This window comes from Leucopleurus acutus (genome assembly GCF_964270905.1).
Source record: "Leucopleurus acutus genome assembly, chromosome: 10".
NCBI lineage: Eukaryota > Metazoa > Chordata > Mammalia > Artiodactyla > Delphinidae > Leucopleurus > Leucopleurus acutus.
In genome coordinates this window covers 101,877,731-101,899,244 of record NC_139153.1, presented here as the reverse complement: position 1 = coordinate 101,899,244, position 21,514 = coordinate 101,877,731, and the positions used below count along the sequence as shown (strand labels likewise).

The window sequence follows — 21,514 nt, the reverse complement described above, 5'->3', positions numbered from 1 at the left end:
CAAAGGAAGGTCTTGCTCATTCGCTCACACTCATCCGTTAGGCCCCAGACTCGGCGTGAGGTGCTTAGGATCCAAGTGGAAACCGGCCATGGTTTCACAAAGCTCCCGGGGTTGGGACACGCTATACATCACTGTATCTTATAACGGGACTATATGGGAAGTGCTCTGAGAATAGAGAGGAAGGAGGGAGTAACTCAGCCTGGGGGTCTCGGAAGTCTTTCTAGGGAGGCTGACATCCTTGAAGGATGAAAGGAATTTCACCAGAGTGGAGAGCCATTCTGCAAAGGGAGGCCAAAGACAAATATAGAATTCAAAATCCCTTATTTCTATATGAGTGGGAAAACATATGGGAAAGGAAAGAAAAATATGGAGGAAGGAATACAGAGTCTTGGAGGAAGGAGAGAGGGAAAGAGGAAGACTACTTTTTAAAAAGTATGAGGATCTCACCACAGGATGGAATCCTCTGGTAATATGTAGTGATGAGATTAAGGGTGTAGGATAATATTCAAGGTGAAGTTGTGGTTTCAGTATTATAGCTCCCAAGCAGAATTTAGTTCCCACTAATGAGCACATCTGCCTTCTGTGCCATCTCCTGGCCTCTGGCCCCTGTGGCACTCTGTCTGCAGCACTGCTGTCCAGCCCCCCTACCCCGCATCGTGCTGCCTGGGATGATGGGACTTATGGGCACATCTTCCAGGTTCTTTGTCTCACCTGACAGGAGCCCAGACCTTGTCCATCTCTGTGTCCCCACAGGACATACTACGCTTTGCGCACAGTAGGTGCTCTATAACAACTGTTGAATTGAAAAATTTTATTTAGTTATAATACAAGGAGAGAAACTCCCACAAAAACCTGTGATCCAATGATAACTGTAAGATTTCTATTCCAACAGGAAAAAGAATTCAATTACATTTAGCCAGAAGAATTATATAAACAGACTAAAATGATAGTTATGAATTTTTTTAGTCTAACAAGCAATATTAGATATTATTTTAATCTTTCACCTACTAACTACATGTTTGTGTCTTTTCTTTACTATTCATTTAATACACACTATAGCAAATTAGTAATATTAGTTCTGGAAAGAATTTACATATACCTCCAGTTACTGTTATATTTCAACATTTGCTATGTTTGGCATAAAGCATTTGAACACACAACTGATCATCACAATTCTGATCCATTAAACGTGAAATATGTGGAGGTAAGTTACTTTCGAATACTTTAGACAGAAAAATAATCTGGTTGTGTTAGTCTTAAGAACACACTTCAAGGTCCATTCTTTTACCTCTGGGTCCAAGCTTACTCGGTTACAAAGCAGTTTCATCAGAAAAAAATGTGTTTACTAACTGACTGCCACTGAAAATATCTGAAAATATAAAATGTTTTCACTAGTTTTGAGATGACGAATATATATAATATATTGGCTCGGAATGGGAAGAAATGTTATCAGTATGCTAAATGCTAAACTCTTACCTTTCTGGGGGAGACTCTATGTCAACAAAACTATGACCACCTGAGAAGAACAAAGTGTAGTGAAATCTCTCTCTCTCTCTCTCTCTCAGCACAGCGGGAAAGCCATTCTGCTGAATGCAGATATCGAGCTTTGACAAACAAGAGTGGTCTTAACAGACAATGGCTCTGAGCTCAAGATATTTGAAAAATTAGCTTTAGATAAAATTTTCTGAAATCAGTCTTAATTTTGGGCACATGTTAAGTGGCTCATAGCTCACACTAATTCTATAGAATAAACCAATTTAGTTACACAGGGGTTCATTTTATAACTAATTTACTTGAGTGTCTCACCTGAAAGTTCTTTTGTTTAAACAGATCATCCATCATAATAGCCCCTTAAAAAAATCTCTAAGGTATAGAACTGGAAGGTTTTGAACTGGAGGGGATCTGAGATTCTCAGGGGTCTCTGGTTCTGGTCATGGTAAATCCCTCAATGTAGGGGCAAAGCTTTCTACTTAGCCTAGATCTTACCTGGGAGCATAACTTCACACCCACTGCTATTCAAAATGAATCAAAACTTAGAAATAAATACTATTTATGGAGGATTCACTAAAAGGCAAGCCCTCTACCTATCCCTCTGGGTACTCTACACCAGGCACTTGCAATCTTGGTCTCTTGCAGAACTGCTTTATTCACTGGGGGCTTGTGCCATTAGTCAAGATTATGAGATGCCAGAAGAAACCGCCCTATGGAATTTATGCTAAGAAGGTGGCCCTGCATACGACGAGCCACAAGATAAATTTCTTGGGTTTTAGTACCAGGAAGACTTGCACTTCTAGGCACACGGCTGCTCTTGTATCATGACACTGTGACTCACGTAACTACTCGTGGTCCCCTCTGGCTCCTGGGAAGCTCAGAGCCAGACTGGAGGCGGTACTATGGCTGCCAGATGTTCAGACTTCCAAGAACTCAGTTTGCTTGCTAACCTCATTCCAGGTCTCATTTTGGTTTTCTCACCCTTATTTTCCTGATTTCCTCAATTAAGAATAAAATTAAATGCAGATTCTTTTCAGTGTGAGAAAGGATGGGGTTCCAAAATCTCTTATTTATGAATTGAGAATTTGGAACAATACCGCTAAAAGATGGTAAGGTCCCCAGGCCAGTTCAAATAAATTTAATTTAACCACAATATAGCAAAACAAATGTTGAGAAGCTACTGTCATTCAAGACAAGGTCTGCAGGGTAATTCTATACTCATGCTAAAAAAGAATTTTTTCTTATTAGAGAATTACTATGTAAAGGGGCATTATTGATTATCCAAACTTACATAAGCACAAGATACATAAGTTAAGTCAGCTAACAAATTCATATGCCTTTATTTTATTTTATTTTTTTAAACATCTTTATTGGGGTATAATTGCTTTACAATGGTGTGTTAGTTTCTGCTTTATAACAAAGTGAATCAGTCATACATAAACATATGTTCCCATATGTCTTCCCTCTTGCGTCTCCCTCCCTCCCACCCTCCCTATCCCACCCCTCCAGGCTCATATGCCTTTAAATAAGAGAAAGTCCAAAGGCCTTGCAAATAATCCATATTTTATTCTATCAAGTTGACTTGTCCTTTTATCTTTATATAAACAAATAACTAAAGGTAATTTAATTCAGTGAGCGTAGTGAAGTGAATACAGATCTCTGAAGAACAATAAAATGTTAATTTTATGATCCTATTTATTTTGTTAAAGCTTCAATATGATAGGAAGCAGATACAAATTTTGACTCAGGGTCAATTCTTAATATTTCCAGCAGCAATAAAACTAATCTATTTGAATACCTGAATTTTACAAGCAAATTTAGCATATTTCATGTAGATAAACAATGTCTTAGACATAGTTACTCATAATCCTACACTATGGCTTACATTTACTTGCCTCTCAGTCAGCATTTATTCATCTGAGCTCTACCTAGTCAAAGTTTCTTGACCAATTTGCTTCTAAAGGAAGAAGTCTACTACTGTTAACTCTTTGCGCTACTTTTAAACACAGACGTCAGAGAGTGCTGTGATGAGACTTAGAAAAACATTCTGGTGGCAAATGTGAAGGACGCCTGGTAAGAACCAAGAACAGGAGGCGGAGAGCAGTGGAAGGCTGTTACAAAACCCAACAAAAACTGGTGAGGGCCAGCAAAGACAGTCACTGTGCAGACACAAAGTGTTTCCTGGTAGGAGAAGCACAGGAGATGACCCGCTGGGCAAGACGACCGACTGGCTGTGGTACAGTCAGGAGAACAGGTAAGGTGGCTTCCAGCCTGAGAGCCGAGCATCGCCCAGGAGGGGGCATGCAGGAGGCCCGCTCGCCCGGAGGGCCGGAATGCGGTAGGGAGGAATGCAGGTTTTTAGCTTGGACCCGCTCGGTTTGGCAGCCCAGCCAGGACAGGAAGGAGGCCCTTGGTTTGCAGGCTGGGGAAAGGACGCACGGAGGGGCGGATCATCAGAGCACAGGGGTTGAAGCGGGTGTGAGAGGTCGGGGTGCATGTGAGGGGCCTTCCACCTGGAAGGGAGGGAGACAGACCAGGAGACAGCGGTGCCCTGCATGCCTGACGGGCCGCAGCAAAGGTGGCAATGAGGACGGGCGAGCCGGTAGCGGCAGTAAGCACCTGGGAATTCGAACACCAGGCGCGGAGGCCAGTGGGTGCTGACGGGTGCCGGCTGGGAGCCCCGACCCCTGAGGCCCCTGGTTCCTGCTGTCACTGCTCGCACTGGCTCATGGTCTCCCCCAGACTGGTGAAGGGGCTTGGATTCCTGTGTGGTTATGCCTTAGGACTTTGCAGACGTTTACATTAGGCTGATCCCAGTGAGAAAGATACGATGCTGATTTCACTCACAGAAAGTCATTTTAAAATATAATAGGTAAATTTCTGGGGGAAAAAAGGATGGCTATAAATATGGCTTGGGAAAACGTGGTTCCTCTGTATTCTGATCTATGAAGAGGTAGGAAGGAAAACAAAATGATGTAACCGTCTGGGTCCTAAACACGGTCACCCTGGCCATTCACCAAAATCTTTCCGCCGCTGCCTGTTAATAAGCAGTTACCCACACACAGTGCTCGCTCAGACATTTCTCACGCGCTTACGGTGTGCCGTCACTAAGGAGACAAAGTTGGTTCAAACATGGTCCCCACTCCCTGGGGATGACAGTCTAGTAAATAAGGGGCAAAGTGATGGGGGAGTGATCACAGCAGGATTTATACAAGGTATCTGGAGGACGTGGGAGGGGCCCCCGAGAACAGGAGTCGTCCATTCACCACATGCTGGTGCCCACACTGGGGCCTGGCTGGGATGCTGGCTGGGGTGAGCGTGGTGAGGGAAACACACAGTCCTTGCCCTCCTGGAGCCTGCAGTCCGACTAGTGGGGGAGACATTGCTCAAATAATCACAAAATAACTACAAAATTACAACCGGTGTAAGCGTCCGATGGAGAGGCCCACGGGCTGCGAGAGCCGACCGGGCTGGGGAGCGTCTTTGCTGGGCCAGGCCAGTGAGCAGGGACAGGTGGCCTGTGTGAATTGGAAGGGGGCCCTGCCAGACAGAGGAACGGCCCAGGGAAGAGGGAGCAGAGCACCTGAGGAGGCCAGGGCAAGGGCTCCCCCCACCCTTGATGGGAAGGTGAGAAGACATAAGGCTAGAGAAATGCAGGCTGTGGTAAGGATTTTATCCCCAAAGAAGTGAGAAGCAACTAAAGATGTTCCTTTCTCTTTCTTTTAATATTTTTAAACAAGGGAGCAGAGTGGGGTTGGGAGGTTTCAGAGAGCTTACCAAGAGCTGGCCTGTTAGCTGAAGTGTGAAGGATGAGTAGGAACTTGCTGTGTGGGGGAGGAAAGTTCAGGCCTCGTTACGTGATCACATGAAGGCCTAAAGCTGCGTGGCATCAGGAAACGTGAGAAGTAGACAGGAGGGGAGAAGGCAGGACTCTAGGGGGAGCGCGTGAAGCCGGGAGGGAATTTTACCTGAAGGCCAGAAGAGCCTCTGGGGCGTTTCAAGCAAGGGGAGAAGACTGGCTGCGTGAGAGTGTGCACATTTTGGCCTCAGAGTTTCGGGTTCAAGTCTTGACGCCACTCCTTTTAAGGTCTTTAAGTTGGACGAACTATCGTACTTCTTCCCAGAAATCTTCCATCCACCAAGTTTAGGCCGTGCTTTCTGGCACCCAGCTCGCTAGGTTAGCGCCTGCGTGTAGAGGCCTCACGGGGAGGAGGAGGGTGCAGAGGGGGCCGCCAGCAGAGGATGCGCACAGCCATCCCAGGGAGGAGCAGAGGGGCAGGACGGGGAGGAAGCAGGCGTGCTGGCAGGTGTGGGTGCTGAGTCACCTCCTGCACCTCTGCGGAGCGTGCAGGAGGCGAGAGCAGGTGAGGCGTCTGGTCTCGGGACAGGGGCCTGGGCTGCAAACAGCCGGGGGAGTCAACACACAGTTGGCGACGGATAACGTTACCGGGAAAGTGTGGAGAGGGAAAAGGGGAAGCACCGAGCCCAGAAACTGAATATCACAGTCTCCGGTGACAGGCGTCCTTCCAACGCGGGGAGGGAGAGGGGCCTGCGCCGGATGCAGGGACTGAACGTCGCAGTCAGGATTCGGGGCCCACACAGGCCAGAGCCTGTGAGCAACGTCCCTGCTTGGAGGCTGCCCGATCGGGGTCTGCTCTCGTTGAGTTATACGCCCACCAGGGCTTTCCTTCCTTTAGGGTTTTAAGTCTGGGATAAAGCATTAGGCTGCCACTAAAAGCTTGTTTACCGCTTCAACCAGGGCTGAAAGCTGTTCTTCCGCAGTCCGGGAAGGAGAGGCACAGAGCACGACTCTGGCATACGGTGAGTGCTCCGGAAGACTTGGTGAATCAATGAATGAGAGACAATTAGACCAGGATACAGGGTCAGTGGCTTCTTCTGGCTCCAGTCTGGCTGCAAGGAACTATTTCCTCAATTAATTTAGCTTTTTGCTCAGTAAAGGGCAAAAAGGGTTTTAAGAGATGCTTCTGCCTATGGAAGTGATTTCTGGTGAAAACAACACTACTCCTAGAGATCAGACGTAGGAGAGGGATAATTATATAGGGAAAATCTTTGCATTTATTCTCAAAACATGGGCAGGCAAAAAGAAATGTATGGAGACATTAAATGAATAGTTATGCTACAGAGTAATATTTATAATTATAATGAATTGATCATATAAATAATTTTGAATAAACTAGGCCAAAGGTGGGGTACTAAACCTACTCAAAAAATTACCCCAGGAACAAAAGAATAAATATAAGGCTAACAGATGCATTAATGACATCCAATGAAGGTAGTAGCCAACTAGTAAATAAAACAAATAATTACCCTGGGAACAGATACAGTCAACTAATGGGACACAGATGACTGATAAACTCACAATAACATTAATATATGAAAGCTACATAATTGAAGAAAGGAAAGTGAGATAAGCACATACAGAGTGTTGCAAATTAAGTCAAAACCTAGGGCCAAAGAGACGATTTAGAATTGAGCCTGAATTGTCCAGATGCCGTCCTGGTGCTCAGACGTCTTCCTCACACCAAGGAGGCGCTGTCCCTGACACACGATGTTTCATTTGGAACAACTTCTCCCAGTTACATTCTCCTGACCTTAGGTCAGGTCGTTCTCTCTAACCCAAGGCATCCACGCAGTCACTGGGACTGGCGCATTCTCTTCCTCAGCGTATCTCAAGCCACCCTCCCCTCCTTTGCAGTCACCTCCTCCTGGCCTCTGTGTCTTCGGTCTCCGTCCGCTTGGGGTGGTCTCGCTAGAAGTGCTCTCTGCAGTCTTGCTTGAGCCCCTGCGCGGCTCTCCGCCATCCAGGACCAGGCCTGGCACTCGGCACAGTGTCTCTGAGGCCCCAGCAGGGAGGCCGCACTGCTGGGAGCCCCTCACACTCAGCGCCGACTACACCGCCCTCTGCACCCGTCCTCTCGGCTTCTGCCCCCCTTCGCCAGCGAGTCCCTGCAGAGTCTTTACGAGTGAGCCGGGCAAGCCACCATCACTTTTTTAACCTTGGGCCCCCGGGGCGGGCTCCGTCGCCCCTCCTATTTGCTCTGCCAGCTCTCTGCCACTGCGCCTTTGTACAATCCTCAGTGTCTTACTCTAGGCACTGAACCACAAGCCCCGCCTGGGAAAAGATCACGTTGTGTTTGTCTCTGAATTTCCGGCAAGGAGCCCAAGGGTCTGGCCCATGGCAGGTACTCAATCAATGTCTGCTGAATGAAGACTCAAACCAACCTCATCACACGGAGACCACACATCACCAGAGACCACACACTACCGTGACAGGGTTCTCTGGATCGCTAATAAACACCTTGTGCAGAACGTGGCTCAACAAGTTTGACTGAGTTCATTAAACGACTGCTAGCTACTACGAATTTAAAAGATTTGGCAGTTGATCTACTAGTTTAAGAGATAAGTGCATATTAACTAGCTTACTCCTGTCTGCAGAAGGGATCTCGGAGTATCTACTGCATATACGACATTCTGCCAGGAAGTTTCGCAACTCTGGCATTCCGGAGGATGTACCCGGACTAAATGCATCAAGGTCACAGAGCTGGGAGCCAGCTGACCTCAAACTTGAACCAAGGTTTCTTGGTTCGAAGGCCAGGAATCTTTCTAAATCAAGATAGCCTTGCTCATGATTCTCATTCATATTGATGAGACTGAAAACAATACTTCAAGCAAATTAGCTCAGGAATCACAATATTAGGGGAAGAAATACCAGGGAAAAGGAAACAAGCAGGAAGCAGTAGCATCAAGCCATATGACTTTCATTTATCCTCGATTTATCCTGAAGGATCATCTCTGTGAGCTGTTTGCCTTTAATCCCTGAGTTAAAAAAACAATTATTCTTTCAAATAGAACCCCAATAATGAGTTGCTATGAAGCCAAACAGATAATCAAAATGTCACGGTGATGTATTATTATGTCTCAACTTTGGCAATTTTAAATCTGCTTCTTAAAACAGGGGTGGTAGAGATCAGCTGAGGAGCCCTATTCCCGGCGTTTCTATTACTAATCCAGACAAAAGCCAGGAGGACCCACCTTAATTTAGCTGACTCTTGCTAAACCTAGATATTCACAGCTTGGTTCATGTAATTTATCTCATTTTATCACTTAATTTGGTTATAATTTTCCTAAATTGGTTAGGTACCAGTTAATTGAGAAAATAAATGCTAAGGCTTATACAAAATGAAGTGGGATTCAGTCTGTCAGGAAAGGGGTCACAAAGGAGAAGTAACAGGACCTTAAGTACCTTTCATCCACAACAAAGACTGCACACAGCAATTGATGTGAGGCCTTAAGACGCAGTCAATTTCCTATAACGCTCATTACATTCTAGCAATTTCCTAAGAGAATGTTTTGTAAGTACACTTTGCATTAAAAAAAAGTATTACCCTACTACAATACAGAATACAGAGACTTTAAGGAAGTTCTATTGACTTATAATTGCATTTTGTGGTCCAACTTTACACCTCACTGTTATATTCTCTACCTTTATTTCCCCTTTGCCCTGATTCTCATTTATTATTTTAAAATTATAACAATTATTTCATGTTATTGCATTTTACTGTATGTATTTTTATAAGTTTTAAAATGCTTTAGGGGCCAGGGTGAAATATAAATAGAATAAGTGCAATTTGGAAACTCTTATAAACTAAGCTCAATAAATCAGCAATGACATCGATCTAATAATTTTTTAACACTTCCCTCCAAATTTAGGCTGCTGGATATCTCAAATGTATTCTTCTTTAAGTTAACTGTATAATTTTTTCTTACTTTTCAAAACCATCATCACTCAACATGGCAGAACTTTGCAACCATGAGAAAAAAAAATGGGGGGAGGGGAATTCCAAACATAATTAAAGATACTGAATAATCCATCTTTCAAAAGTCTTAAGAAACTGCTTTTCTTAGGCACAAGTAAACTGCCTCTAGTTCCTGTGGAAGCAAGGGGTCAGGTAACAGCAGGCGGCCCTAGAGAAACCCACTGGTATAAATTCAGGACATATTCAAGACTTGATTTGCAGAGAACTTGGACAATGTAACAGTAGTCTTCTTCTCTTGTATTCCTCCCCACTTCCTCAGAGCTCTTGCACAGCCGTAAGTTAGAGCTGTTTTTCACAGAGAGGTGCGACTTGTCCCACATTTTACGGTGGGCAAAGCTCTTACTTGGCTGCTTATTACAGAATTCTGTGGTTTCTCCGAATCCTCACAATATAAACAGGCATTTCATGACTTAAAAAGGGGGAAAACTTTTTATCGTGGGGGTAAAAGTCCTAATAATCTTGTGTTTGCGAATGCCAAGAAGCAAAATGCAACATCTTATGCTCCCCAGCCTGACAGCTGTCCCAGGTGACAGGTCTGTGAGGCCCTAAATTGAGTCAAGGCATAAAAGGTGACAAAGAACAAGAGGATGGAATTTCTCACACATCAGCAACTTCTGCTTAAAGGCAGGGTTAGTCTGAGAATAAAGCAAAGATTTTCCCGGTGGGGAGGTAGGGGTTACATTTATTAAATGAAGAACATATTTTAGGATTTTAAGTTTCTAAAGGAGAAGAGACGTATAAAGTTAAAACTGAAGTGGAAGTTAGGCCTAGAAGGTTGAAACAATCACTACAATGTCATTTGTATAGTACCTGTGCGATACTGTAATACGTGATGGACAAAACATCATGACCAGCGCCTCTGCCGCTACATGTGCAAATCTGCAGTGTCTGGACATTATTTCAATTTGCATGTTTCCTCTGTGTACAAGGCAGTTTCTTGAGCTGTTCTTGTGTGTCCACGTCCTATGCCCATCACACGACAATCCTGTAACAGCAGGGCCACCCTGTGTTTGTATCTACCCTGGGCCCTAGTGCTGTAATACATATGCTATGGGTTCTCAGGAAATACTAGGCGTGAACTGAATTGCCCATTTGTTCTGGGGTAAAGGAATACTTGGCACTAAGGTCTCCAGTGTAGCTGTCCCATTTTAGAAAGAGAAAGGTGCTTGCTGTTAATACCATTCCCGCTGGGCTGGGACTATTCACCCTAGCATTCTCGATCTATCAGCAGCAGAGGTAGCTGGTGTGAAGAGACCTGCAACAGTGAACAGAGACACATGCCTGGGTCCTGACTTCTTTACAAGTTCAGGGTTCCAGGTCCTCAGCTTCCAGTTCAAAAAGGGAACAGACTCCTAAATAGGAGTCATTATTTAGTCCATTCACGAGACTGCAATCGAAGACTTCCATGATGGTGCATTCAGCTGTGCAGCACGCGGTAATTGAGAGCTGACACTCAGCAACAATTAGTAATTTTACCAGCCATGAAACCAGGGAGCCTATTTAGCTGCTGCAGCTGTAAGAAGAAACTGTGAAAATAAATAGCTTTGGGTTGATGTTTCTAGAATTTCTGCGGCCGAGACACAGGATGCATGCCTTGTAGGAGATTTCTACTAAAGAGGGTAGAGTTGTAGAAAAGCAGCGCCCTGGAACTTTCTAGTTCCCGTTCTGTTGATGACCAGCTGTGCGAACTTAGCCCACTGCTCACCTTTTCTATGCCCCACCTTTCTGTCAGATCTTTTTTACTACTAGCCGGTTATTTCACCAGCACGAGCTCACCTGGGATGGAGCGCCAGCTAAGGCTCCACGACTGCCTGCCCCTGGTTCCCACGTGCCCCGTGCATTTCACCTCCCCAGTGCCTTGCCATGCGCACCTGGAGAGTTCTGCACCCGCAACCACGTGCCCTTCCTGCATAGAAGCCAGCTGTTGGCGGATGCAGCAGTCACTCCCGGTGCTTCTCTGTCACCTCCCACTGCAGACGCTAGATGAGCACCTAGTTCCCCAGCCCCTTGCTCAGCTAGTGGTAGAAATGTAACTGAGTTCTGGTCAATAAGATAGAACCAGAAGTCTGCTGGAAAGCTTCCAGGAAAGTCTACCCTTTCCTCATGAAAAGAAAGCCTAGTCATGCCCGGTTGGGGTTGCTCTTGTCTGTCTGTCTTGCCTTCAATAAGGATATGATATTTGGAGCTTTAATAGCCATTTGCAACCATCAGGCATAAGCATGAGAGGAAACCTGAGACTCAAGACACCTTGACATCATCCAGCTGCTGTATCAGCTGGAGCAGCCTCATACTCTAGCCCTTTTCCATGTGAGAAGAGTAACCCCCTACTTAGTTAAGCACCATGTGAAGGTTTCCTGTTACTTGTAGCCAACAGCATTCCTAATGAGATCTACTTTCAAGGCGGCACACACTTCTAATGCTACTCACCACTCTCTACCCTTAACGGGAGGCTCATTTTGATTTGCAGCTCTCAACACGACGCTTAGTGTGCAGTAAGTATAATAAAGACTCAACCACTTAATGAGGGATGAAGGAGTTCTGACACTCAGTTGGGTGGCAATTGGGCTTTGCTTTTGCCTTTTCTCACATTTTACAATAAAATACATTTTTAATCAGTAGGGGGAAACGGCTGATAAAAATTACCTCTGAATACAATTTCCTCCTGCTTTTCGACAAGTATTTATAAGCATAGAGTAGGTAGGTATTGTGCTAAGCACCAGGAATGCAGAGATAAGATGGAATTTCTGCCTTCGAGGGACAAATGGCTGAAAGACAAGTAAACCAACAATGCTAATGGTGTGATACGTGTAATAAATATGAGAACACACCACATCCGATTATCTTCCACTTTATCCAGAAACGAGCTGTCAGCACGGCATCCATCACCTCAACTTCCTGTCCTCTTACATTCCAACTTAAATTCACCTCCTGCAGAGTTGCAACTAAGAAGACGCCTGCTGCAACTAAAAGATCCCGCAGGCCGCAATGAAGATCCCGTGTGCTGCAACTAAGACCTGGCGCAGCCAAAATAAATAAAGAAAAAAAATTCACCTCCTTCTGCGGTGGAGAAGGGAGTGTTCCGCCTTCTGCTGCGAGCCAGCCCACCACCTGGGCCCGCAGAGGCGCGGCTTGTCACTTCTCCTGTGGCTGTGCTCTAGCAGCCAGCCCCACTCCCGCATGTTAACCAGGCCTCCGGGCGGGGAGGCGGTCTACAGTCACTGCTGTCTACTTCCTTCTGGTTCACTTCTTAGCGCCCACACTCTGGCTCTGTCTTAACCACTTCACTGATGCTGTTCTGGAAGAGGTCCCCAGAGGTCCCTTCGCTGGGGACACTTCCCTCTTCCTTTACTGGACTTTGCTAAAGCAAGTGGCCTGCCTGCAGCACCTTCCCAAACACGCAGCTGTTCTGGCTTCCGTGACACTGCTCTCTCTGCTTGCCCTCTCCCCGCTTCTCAGACTCCACAGGGGTCATTCAAGTGTGGCCCGGGGACCACTGGGGTCTTGGAGACCTTTCAGGGGATCCATCGGGAAAACGTATTTTTATCATCCCAAAGAGATATTTGCCTTTTTCAGTCCAATTCTCTTGTAAGTGGACAGAGGAATTTCCCAGAGGCTAGATGACCTGTGATATAGCAACAGGTTTAGGCGGAAACAAATACAAGAATCCACATGTCTTCCATTAAGCCAAACACTAAAGAGATTTGCAAAAATGTCAAACAATGTCACTGTCAGCAGTGGTTTTTTTTTGGGGGGGTGGGAAGAAAAATGGTTATTCTTCATAAAGGTGTTATTTAGCTGAGTATGCAATGGGTTTATTAGTTTACTTAAAAATAGGTACTTTAGGGCTTCCCTGGTGGCGCAGCGGTTGAGAGTCTGCCTGCCGATGCAGGGAACATGGGTTCGTGCCCCGGTCCTGGAAGATCCCACATGCTGAGGAGCGGTTGGGGCCGTGAGCCATGGTCGCTGAGCCTGCGCTCCGCAACGGGAGAGGCCACAACAGTAAGAGGCCCGCGTACCGCAAAAAAAAAAAAAAAAAAAAATGGTGCTTTAAAATGTTTTAGTTTTAACTTCTAATATGAAAAATCTTGATAACTATGCCTCACATAAACAAGGCTTTTGGGGCCCTCAGTCACATTTAAGAATTCAAAAGGATCCTGAGACCAATACAGTGAGAACCACGTACTTAGACTGCGTCTTCCTGGCCTCCTTCAGGGGCTCTTCTTCAACCAAGACCTCAAATTTTGAAGTTCTCTACAACAGCAACTTAAGCGCACTAATTTTCTCACCATAAACTAGGATTTCTCAATCTTGGCATGACTGACACTTGGGGCCAGAAAACTCTTTCTATGGGGGACTGTCCTGAGCTTGGTGGAATCCCTGGCCTCTAACTACTAGAGGCCAGGGGCATCCTTCCACCAAAATTGTGACAACCAAAAATGTCTCCAGACACTGTCAAATAAAACTGGCCCTGGCTGAGAACCACTACCCTAAATACTCTTCCTGGAAATTTTACCAAATATTAAGGTTTTAATTCCACGTATGATAAGGATTCTACTTATTTAGTGCCTACTGCACCAGGCACAACTCTAAGCATTTCCTACGTATTCACTCACTTAAACCTCATCCCCTATGAGACAGATAAATCATCTCCATTTTATAGATTAAGAAACTGAAGAGCAGAGAGATGAAGTGACTTGCCCAGGGTCACACAGCAAGTGCGTGGTGATGACAACTCCAGGCTTGACTGCTCCCCTGAGCTTTAGTCTCATGTGAACAACTGCCTCTGCTGGGGACCCCAGCTGACATTCTCTCAAGATGCTCCAAAAATGAACTGAAAACTCTTCTCTCCACAAGACCAGGTATTTCTGTATTTCCTAAGTCAGTTAATCGTGCAACTTTCACATTTAACCTCTGTGCCTCAGTTTACCTAGTAACCTAGACATCTTTTTGGACTCTGCTTGGATTCTCTTCTTTACTCCTGAATCCAATCATTCATTGAAATCTAACAATTTTACCTTCTAATTATTGATCGAATGTATCTTTTCCTCTCTCTTCCACTATTCCTGCCCCCACTAGGGCCCTAATCTCTCCTCAGCACTGTCCTAATCAACTCGCATTTGGGGTCCTTGTATCTGGCCCTCACAAACATCTTCCACCTAGCTGCCTGGCTAAAAGGCAAGTCTGGCCATGTCACTTTATGGCTTAAAGCTTTTTACCGGCTGCCTGTTAGCTAAGAATAATGTCCAGGTTCCTTATCACGGCCCAGTCTTGCCTTCTGTCACCCCCAAATCACACTTAACTCTCCAGCAGAAATCTATTCTATGACATCACCGAGCACACCAGAAGATCACACTGCTTCATACCTTCGTTCCAGCGCTATCTTCTGGGAAGCATCTTGATTCAACACCCTGTGCATGCCTGTCACGGCACTTGCCACAGTTTGTGACAATGACTCTACAGCTGTGTCCCAGAGGCTCCTAAAAAAGCCACTGGTGGCAGGTGCCTTGCTGAGCCCAGCGCGCTCATCTTTCCATCTCCAGGGACTGCTATGGCACTGGGCAAAGTAGTTTTGGGAGTGTTTGGGAGCACCGCAGTAAAAGAATACGTAGTAGTAGGACCTGTCTGAATGGGAGTGGGGAATGGAGAAGAAAGAGAATGAGGAAAACCTTCCAAAGGTTACACTGAGATGAATCTCAAAGGAAGCAGAGGAACTCAAGATAGAGGTGATTAGCGGGCGTACCAGACAAAGAGAAGAGGGAGGCGGTATCCTTGGAATCCACAAAACACAGCTTAATACAAAAGAAGGACATATTTTGTAACAGTTTATTATCTGAGGAGATAATAGTGGGAAATCTCACGTTTTAGGGCCATGATTTCAGCAAACAGTGTAAAGTGATTACCAGATTCCTTTGGATAATACATTTATTTGTGGATAATAAATTTAACTCAAAACGATTACTCAAAGCATAATCTGAACCATTATTTTCTAAATATGTTACCATGTAATTTCTACTTCCTGCCCACAGGGTACAGCCCTGAGTGACTTATCTGCAGTTCTTGTTTATTTTCAGTAAATTTAAACGACAAAATTTGTCTTCCAGACTGTGGTGAAAATGATTGGTTTCCACTTACTCACAAGCGTATTTTGTGGGCTCTTTCAACAGACTTGGTTAAATTGTTGGTAGTAAGTACTTGGTTAATTTTCTGGTTTAAAATTCCACCAGTATACCTGCTGTTTACCATCTTCAGCTTCCAAAGCCAAAGTCATTAAGTGAAACAATGCACTTCCAGAAATGTGTTTTTTTTTTTTTTAACTACTGACCAGTTGGATATGACTTCATTGGTGTGACCCAGACGTTCTCAAATTTACAGGATGAGTACCTTTTCTATGCAGGTATCTAAAATTAGAAAGTCACTGCTTGAGAGGTTTAGTGTCTGATAACCAACACTGCACTGGGTCTACCCATCATAGGGCCTGCCCGCTCATTCACCCAGTGTGAGGGCAGCTACCCAACCAGGTCTGTTCCACAGGTCGCAGACTCTGCTCCTAGGAAAGCCAATCCACAGGCTTGTCAATCATGGAAGGTGAGACCTGGTGTGAAGTGATGAGCTGGCCTTACCATATTCTTGCTTTGGGAATATGGCTCAAACTCAGAGGGTCAGGTAGTTAGGAGAAGACACCCAATCCACAAGGAGGCACAGAGAAAATCCATATGGTACATACATTCATGATGAGTTACAAGGAAGCAGAAAAGAATGCAGATGCTCTGGAGTAGACAAAAGACATATTAAGAGGAAGGATAAAGGACTCAAGATCAAACATGAGAATGGGGCAGGCGTGGAAAAGCTAGGCGGTACATTAACGACATAAGAGTTTAGATTCTCATTCTCCTGCTGCTAAGATCCTAAAAGCTGGATCCCCATCTGGTGAGGCCAGGATAAACGTTTCAGCTCCTGGAAGCTGGCGAGCCCTTTTTTTCCTTGACCTCACCCTGCGTCTCCTCCTCACAAACCCCGCCCCACCACCGATGCCACAAGTAGAACGGATCCTGACAAACAAAAAGGCTAATTAAGACACCTCTGAAATGAAAGGAATGGCCAGAGAGAGCCTTCAGCTGTGGACAAGTGCTACTGACGGGTCACTTCCACGATCAAGTCTTCCGATTCTACGGAAAGTTCTTATAAATGCAACAAACTGGTCCTAGCTTGAGAACCTGAACCTTGGCATCCAGCTTAAAGGCAGAGACACCACTAACCGCGTTCCCGGAGCAGAACCTCCTGGAGCTCCCGGCGCAGAGCGTCCGACTTGGGGACACATCACCAGACGCGAACGTCTTCTCCCGCCCGCGAAGGGCCATCCCCCGGCTGCCCCCCGAGGGTCCGCGGGCCACGCCGGCCGGCAGGGAGCCTCCCCTCTGGGCGCCCAGGCGGCCGCGCGGGGCAGGGGCTCCTGTACCCCGGCCGCGCCCGCGCCCGCACCTCCCGGGCCGCTCACCTGTAGTTGTAGGCGGAGAAGTGCTTGCTCTCTCTCAGCATCGCCCGGTACAAATCCAGCACCTGTGCGCGGCTGGAGGCTGCCATCTTGGAACGAAAAAAACCCAGGGGGGGGGTCCTCTCCGCCGAGGTCCCGAGTTAAACGCGACTCCCGAAACTTCCGCTGCCGCGGGAAGCGCGAGCGGGACACGCGCGCGGGGCTCGGCGCAGGGAGCGGCCTGCGCCCCGGCCCAGGTGAGCTCCGGCCGCGCGTGGCGGCGCAGGCGGGCTTCGGGCAGCTAAGGGGGCGGCGCCGGCGGGAGGTGTTCTCGGCGGCCGCCCCCGCCGCGGGGTACTGCGGGCAGCGGCAGGCGGAGCGGCCGAGGGGCGGCGAGGGCTGGGCGGCGGGTGCGGGGTGTCGGTGCTTCCTCGCGGTGAAGGGCTGGGGTTCGCCGGGGACGCCGGGTTGCTCCGCGTTGCCAGGTTACCGAGCGCGCGCCCCGCGCCCGCTCTTCCGCCCGGGCTGCCCTCGGCGCCGCCTGAGCTTCGGTGCGGGCTGCGCGGGGCGCCGGTTCCGCAGACTCCTGGGTCGGGGGCTGCGTGCGGGACGCTTGTCGCGCGTGAACGGGGCGCGAGCGCGCGGGGGACGCAGGGCGCCGACCTGGGGCTCCCCGGCGCTCCGGCTCCGCTCAGGGCGCCCACTCAGGGGCCTCCGGCGCGAGGCCCCCTTTCTGGTCAAGATGGCGGCGCCCAGGCGGGCCGCGCCGAGGTGAGCTGGAGCCGGGCCCGGAGAGGGGCGAGCCTGCCACGCCCAGGACTTGGACCCCGGGCTGGTCTCCAGTCTCCCGGGGAGCGGCGGGTGAGTGGGCGCGGCCGCGCGTAGGTCCCTCTCGTGGGGTGGTCAGCTCTCCGTGCGTCCGCAGACTTCTGTCGTCTGATAGTCAGATCTGGGGTGGCCCAGGTTGGAGGCGAGGGTGCTTGATTGGGGAAACCTGAGGGGTTTAAGGACTCTGTTGGGATCGTTTCAGACCCCAGCAAGAAGCTGAGCAAGTTTTCTCCTCTCTTCCCGGCTAAGTTTTCTCCCTTCTCTGAAGACGCCAGCTTTTCTGAATCACCTTGTTACCCGGGGGGATACAGTTGGTGGTTCTGACCGTGGAACGTAGGACCCGGCGCGGGGAAGCCTGAGCTGGTTCTAGTTACTTTGTTTGCAAAGCGCTTGTCTTGTCTTTGGAATCTTTGTGTATGTAACCAACAATGGGAAGAGCCAGCGTTTTCTCCTCCAAAACACTGCGAGGGGTAACTTTATACGTAAGAAACAAGTGGGCGTTCACATCCATCTCTTTTCCAACCACTGAGTTTTGGTTGTGTTTCCTTTCTTTAAGTTTGTCTCGTTTTGAAGTGATAACTTGTTCTATGCCAAAGCAACCTCGTATTTTCAGGAACTTTAAGGGCAGGAGACACTTCTCTGACCTTACTGCACTTTAGCGTACTTGTAACCTGGGGTCCTTACATCCACCTGTGCTTGTTATATCTGTTATGTTATCTGTTGTAATGCAGTGGTATTTTTTTTAAAGGCATGAAAGACAAAATACTTTTATTAAAATCCTTTTACGTTTCCTGTTCGATTTTTGTTAATGTCTCATACATCTATGTCTCAAATAAGGCTTTTTACAGAGTAGCCAAACTTCTGTTACTCCTGCAGGGTGATCAGGTCATTGGGCAAATCTTGCTTCAGGTTTATTGAAAGGGTTTTTAATATTTTGAGTTTATCCTTTGGTATTACTCAAAGGACTCAAGATCAAGGGTCTTGTACATTATTATAGAAAAAGATGCAGAACTGTTTTCTCTTGATATGAAAAACAGTTGAATGCAGATGATGTAAATTAGGTGTGTGGCACCTAGGAAAACTACAGCGTTAACGCAAGTTACAAACAGAGAAAGCTATCAAAGTTAGAAGAAAAAACATGAGAATTATTTTGGCTTGTTTAAAAACAGTGGGGATTGCATTATTTTATTATATTTTGCTTTCATCTAGAAAATGAAGTTGGAATAATTATGATATACAGTTGTTTGTCTAATTATCAAGCAATTTAATCATTAATGTATACAATTAACATATCTAAATGATTTTAACTTTGTTGTAATCAAATAAAACTTTACAAATAAATATCGAAAGTTTAGTTTGTTTGGGTAGTGTAGGCATCTGTTAGTACAAGGAATAGCTGAGGTTAGAGAAATGGTAGCTTCCCAGTTGATTCTAAGCTAAGTCCTCACAAAAAAATACTTTTATTATTTTACTTGAAATAATTTGCCAGTATGTTGGATATCATTGCCTTAAAAGCCTAATAAAAAATCACATTCCAAAGCTAAATCTCCATTTTTTTATTTCTTCATTGCAGCAATGACTATTTTCAAGAAAAGCTCTATTTGAAGTTGAAAGTGGGATTGGGCCAGAAGCTGAGGATAGACCTTACTCATATGTCCTTTAATATGCATTCTGTTCTGGGCAGAGTATTTTCTTACATAACGACTATAAACTAGACGTAACCCACTTACTACCATTTAGGCCTCAAAATGCAAAAATTTCTTTAATATCCACCTATCCATAGTTATGAAATTTCTATAGTTCATTATGTAAAATCATGCATTACCTTATATTAAAATTAGGATTGCTGTTGAGCACTGAATGATTTTTGAAGAGAAATTTCTCCAACCATAACAAGCAGTATAACAGCAATTTATTGTCTTGCAGCTTAAATATTAAAACGATGTACAAAGGAAATCTTGCATAGGTGAGCAACTTGTGATGTTACGATTTAGAAGTTATTCGACTCCAAATGTGGATCTAAGTCTTTATTACACATAATCGTCATTTGGTTTTATCATTCCTTCACACTAATAGAATAGGAAGCTGGAAGAGACTTTGTACATCAGCTCCCTCATTTTCAGAGATGAACAGGGAACTGAAGGCCCTTTCCTCATTCATTCCTTCAGCACTCAGTGAACGCTTCCTAAGAGCCATACATTATACAACATGGTGGCGTTACAGTGTGAACTAGATAAGCAAAGTAACAATTTATTTTTGACAGGTGCTATGATAGGGGTAATATTACGAAGTGTTAAGGGAGTACAGAGGAGGGACATTCAACTAGGACTTTGATCTTAAGGGAAAGCATTCCATCAGAGAAGGTATTTCCACAATGAGTAGTAAGAGCCAGAGGGCGAACATGGAGAATGTGTTGAGTTACAGGTTGTAGTGTACATTCAAAGCAGGGAGGCACGAGGGCGCAGGATCCATTCAGGGAACGCTGTGTGGTGGGGAGAGGGACCATCGATGAGCAGACGTGATTAGCCCTGTACCTGCTTTATTTTTATTATTTTTTAAAATTTTATTATTTATTTTTAAAATATTTATTTTCTGTGCCGGGTCTTAGTTGTGACATGCGGGATCCTTAGTTGTGGCATGCAAACTCTTAGTTGTAGCATGGATGCGGGATCTAGTTCCCCGACCAGGGATCAAACCCAGGCCCCCTGCATTGGGATTGCAGAGCTTTACCCACTGGACCACCAGGGAAGTCCCTACCTGGCTTATTTTAATGATGTTTTCTCTGTTTTGGGGATAAGTCATTTTTTTTCTTTGATGCATTGGCTAGTTCATACAAGTGAAGTAGAACTTATCATCTGAGCTATTGAAATACAGATTAGGTTTTCAGGTGTTGGTAGACTTTTATTTCAAAGCCTATTTTTGGAATCCTCTATTTTAGCAGTGCTGAAACCCTGGTTCTGTACGTCTGCATATTCAACAAGTAGTTGACCAGCTGGTGGTTCAAGTCCCAGTTCCTGTGGTTACGTGAGGGCTACACATCAAATACTGATCCTGTCTTCCAAGAGTTAGTAGTTTATTATGTTGAGATATGTTCCCTGTATACGCACTTTGGGGGGTATTTGAATGGATGTTGAATTGTATCAAATGCTTTTTCTGCATCTATTGAGATGATCATGTGGCTTTTGTCTTCTGTTGACGTGGTGTAACACATTGATTTGCATATTGTTGAACCATCCTTGTGACCTTGGGGTGAATCCAACTTGGTTGTGGTGTATGATCCATTTTGTGTATTGTTGGATTTGGTTTACTAGTATTTTGTTGAGGAGTTTTGCATCTATATTCATCAAAGATATTGGCCTGTAATTTTTTTTTTTTGGTAGTGTCTTTGTCTGGTTTTGGTTTCGGGGTGATGGTGGCTTCATAGAATGACTTTGGGAGTCTTCAGTCTTGTGGAAGAGTTTGAGAAGGATGGGTATAAGTTCTTCTTTGTATGTGTGGTAGAATTCTCCAGCGAAGCCATTTGGTCCTTTTCTTTGCAGGGAGTTTTTTTTTTAATTACGGGTTCAATTTCACTTCTAGTGATCCGTCAATTCAAATTGTCTATTTCTTCTTGATTCAGTTTTGGTGGGCTGTATGTTTCTAGAAACCTGTCTATTTCTTCTAGGTTATAAGATCTCAGTGGACAGATGATAGGACAGCTCTTACCCCCATTAAGGAAAGGGACCTGAGAGGTTAGGTTATTTAGCCAGTTGTACAGGTAGGGATCCGAGGGGGTGGGCATGGGCCTGGGGTGTGTTCTGTCTATAGCTGTAGTACTGGCTGTGATGCTGCACTGCTTCACAGAAGGTCTTCAGAGCCAGCTTCAGGAGTTTGAAGTTTATTAAGT

General features: G+C 45.8%; 2 protein-coding genes across 4 annotated transcripts in view; one reads left to right on the top strand and one right to left on the bottom strand.

Annotated features, from left to right (window-relative positions):
• LYRM4 (LYR motif containing 4) overlaps nt 1-17,231 on the bottom strand; it is a 116,615-nt gene extending 99,384 nt beyond the window's left edge. For both annotated transcript variants that reach the window (XM_082848046.1, XM_082848047.1), the window contains exon 1: nt 16,825-17,231. In XM_082848046.1, coding sequence (XP_082704172.1) covers nt 16,825-16,910 — 86 coding nt within the window. In that variant the 5' untranslated portion in view covers nt 16,911-17,231. The remainder of the gene's footprint in view (nt 1-16,824) is intronic.
• Nucleotides 17,232-17,530: 299 nt separating this feature from the next.
• FARS2 (phenylalanyl-tRNA synthetase 2, mitochondrial) overlaps nt 17,531-21,514 on the top strand; it is a 384,165-nt gene continuing 380,181 nt past the window's right edge. The window contains exon 1 of one of the 2 annotated variants that reach the window (XM_082848141.1): nt 17,531-17,661. The gene's annotated coding sequence lies outside the window, so the exon portion shown is untranslated. The remainder of the gene's footprint in view (nt 17,662-21,514) is intronic. The other variant, XM_082848140.1, reaches the window with a different exon arrangement.